We start from the raw sequence: 2,229 nt of genomic DNA on the forward strand, positions 1-2,229 counted from the left end.
GTCTTGCAAAACTCTGCAAGAAAGTTGCCAAGAATATTGACCTTCGGAATTTTCCTTTTGTTTAAACTTTTTGTAGCCAAGTTACTTGGGGTTAAAGCCCCCTATTAAGATGTTGTCTCCAATGGCCACCACACGGCGACAGCTTTAAGTCCTTGACAACGTGTCCTTGAGTTCACTCTGGGATCCAGGGTTAGAGGGCTGGAGCTAATGCCAGTTGGTCAATCCATTCGACCATGACCATCAATCAAACGCATCCGGATGACAAATGCCCTGTGAAGCGAGCGAGAGAGAGGTGGAGGATCTGTGGTTGTTCCGCTGAAATTATGCACACCAACCACAGAGCCAAAGGAGGACACAGAGGACGCAGAAGACGCAGAGGACCATCCCTGGTGGGCAGTTTATTTGCCAATTCCCAACAATGGGTTCAACACAAACAGCCACACACTCACTCAAACGGTGGGGCAGGAGTAGCGGCAGACGTACACACGAGCAGTCATGAATGCCGCCCGGAAATGGGCTGGCAGACATTTTGAACTTGCGGCAGGATACGGGTGAGGCACTAAATCCTTTGCAGCATCGACAGCAACTGAATAGACAAACAACACGATTGTCATGCTTATGCAGAATCAGCATTTAATTGTTTAACCAAATTATTATTTCAAAGCGGAGAGGGGAGCGACAAACACTTTGGCTAGTAGCTAGCTCTGAAATTGCTGAGCGGGGATAAATGTAAAATGTAATGTAACCAGGAATTATAAGCTATTAATTTACAATGTTTGCATTTGCCTTCAAAGTAAATTCCTTTGCACCCTTTATGCTTGTCAAATGCTTCAAATTTCTTTAATTATTTTTCCTGTCACAAATAAAACACCAAAATATATTTTTTCTCTGTGGAAATAATCGCATACAGCATTTACTCATACGATTTCACGGTTTTTTTTTGTCGCTTCCACAAGAGACTTTCGAAAACAATTAATTTCCACAAATAAATCACCATTAAATCGTGGGTATTGAACAAGAACAAGAATTTTGGTTATGTACTCCGCTGTGCTGTGCTGCGCTGTGTTTTGTTGTATGAAACGAAAGTGTGAAGTTCACCAGGCTATACCATAGCGAGGGGACGCCACGTTGGGCATGATGCCGTTGCTGTTGTTGCGTGCCTGCTCTGCTTGCAGCATCTTTAACATAAACATGCTAAAGACCTCCTCGGATAGGGTGCTCTCAAGCATGTGCAGGAATGTCTGCTGGCGGATGCACACGCTGGTGGCATTGATCATGTGCGTGATTCCAGTTTCAATATCGCCGGCCAATATACGAAGCTCTCCAAGATGGATCTGTTCCAAAAAGTATTGCTCAGTGTTGGGCCTCACCAGGCCGCTCAGCGCCTGGGCCGGTGCCTGGGGCACCTGTGCCATTGCTGACACTGTGGCATCACGCTGCTTCTGCTCCTTGGCCAGTTTCGCGTTGAGACGACGGGAGCGCACCTTGCGCTTGTAGTCGGGATCCTCGCGTCGTTTTTTATCGTAGTAAACGCAAAAACCCAGCACGGATGAAACGGCGGAGATGGCCAGAACTGTGCAAGTGCCACTGTAAGGCATTGTCAATTATCTACTCGTAACTTTCCCGCTTCAGAAACAATTTTTTTTTCGACAATTTTGTAGACTTGACTTCGTTCAGCACGAAGCTGTTTTGTATACTGAATATATTAGGGAGAAACCCCAGACGCAAAGAAGGGTTTGGGCTACAAGGCCTACTATGGAGGGATAAACATTATCTAAAGTTGTCAGAGAAACATTTTAGCTTAGGGGAGATTTTATTTGTATATTAATCAATTAAAAGTTGAAGTTACTCCGTAAATTAACCCACGCTGTCACTCCTTTTAATCCTTCTAAATGTCATTGCTCACACACAAACACACACAAACACACAACACACAAAAAAACCAAAAAAAATGCAAGAGAAATTGTACACAAAAATAAATAAAAGCAAAAAGAAAGGTCAAAGATAAAGAAAAGAAAAAAGAAATGCGAACTGTTGCTCTGACAAGCAGATGGACTTGACAGTTGTATTTGTTGAGTTGTCGGGCGATTAATATTATTAATGCAAAGCGAACTTTAACCTTTTCGGTCATCTGTCTTCTGTACTCCCCCAGCCCTGCCATTGGAATAAATAGTAGCCGAAACATATGTTTGGTGTACAATATTTGGGAATTGATTAGCATTTTCCATG

The 2,229-nt window shown here is 43.4% G+C and overlaps 1 protein-coding gene across 1 annotated transcript; it reads right to left on the minus strand.

Annotated features, from left to right (window-relative positions):
• Positions 1-1,094: 1,094 nt before the first annotated feature.
• Positions 1,095-1,598, minus strand: LOC117586389 (mitochondrial import receptor subunit TOM20 homolog). The gene has a single exon (XM_034276420.1). The coding sequence runs from the start codon at positions 1,596-1,598 to the stop codon at positions 1,095-1,097; it is 504 nt and encodes a 167-aa protein (XP_034132311.1).
• Between the last annotated feature and the right edge of the window lie 631 nt (positions 1,599-2,229).

The sequence above is a fragment of the Drosophila guanche genome, unplaced genomic scaffold, assembly GCF_900245975.1.
Source record: "Drosophila guanche unplaced genomic scaffold, DGUA_6, whole genome shotgun sequence".
Taxonomy (NCBI): domain Eukaryota; kingdom Metazoa; phylum Arthropoda; class Insecta; order Diptera; family Drosophilidae; genus Drosophila; species Drosophila guanche.

What these genes read in the sequence shown, in the direction of transcription:
- LOC117586389 (XM_034276420.1), bottom strand. Translation starts at nt 1,598, where the DNA reads ATGCCTTACAGTGGCACTTGCACAGTTCTGGCCATCTCCGCCGTTTCA.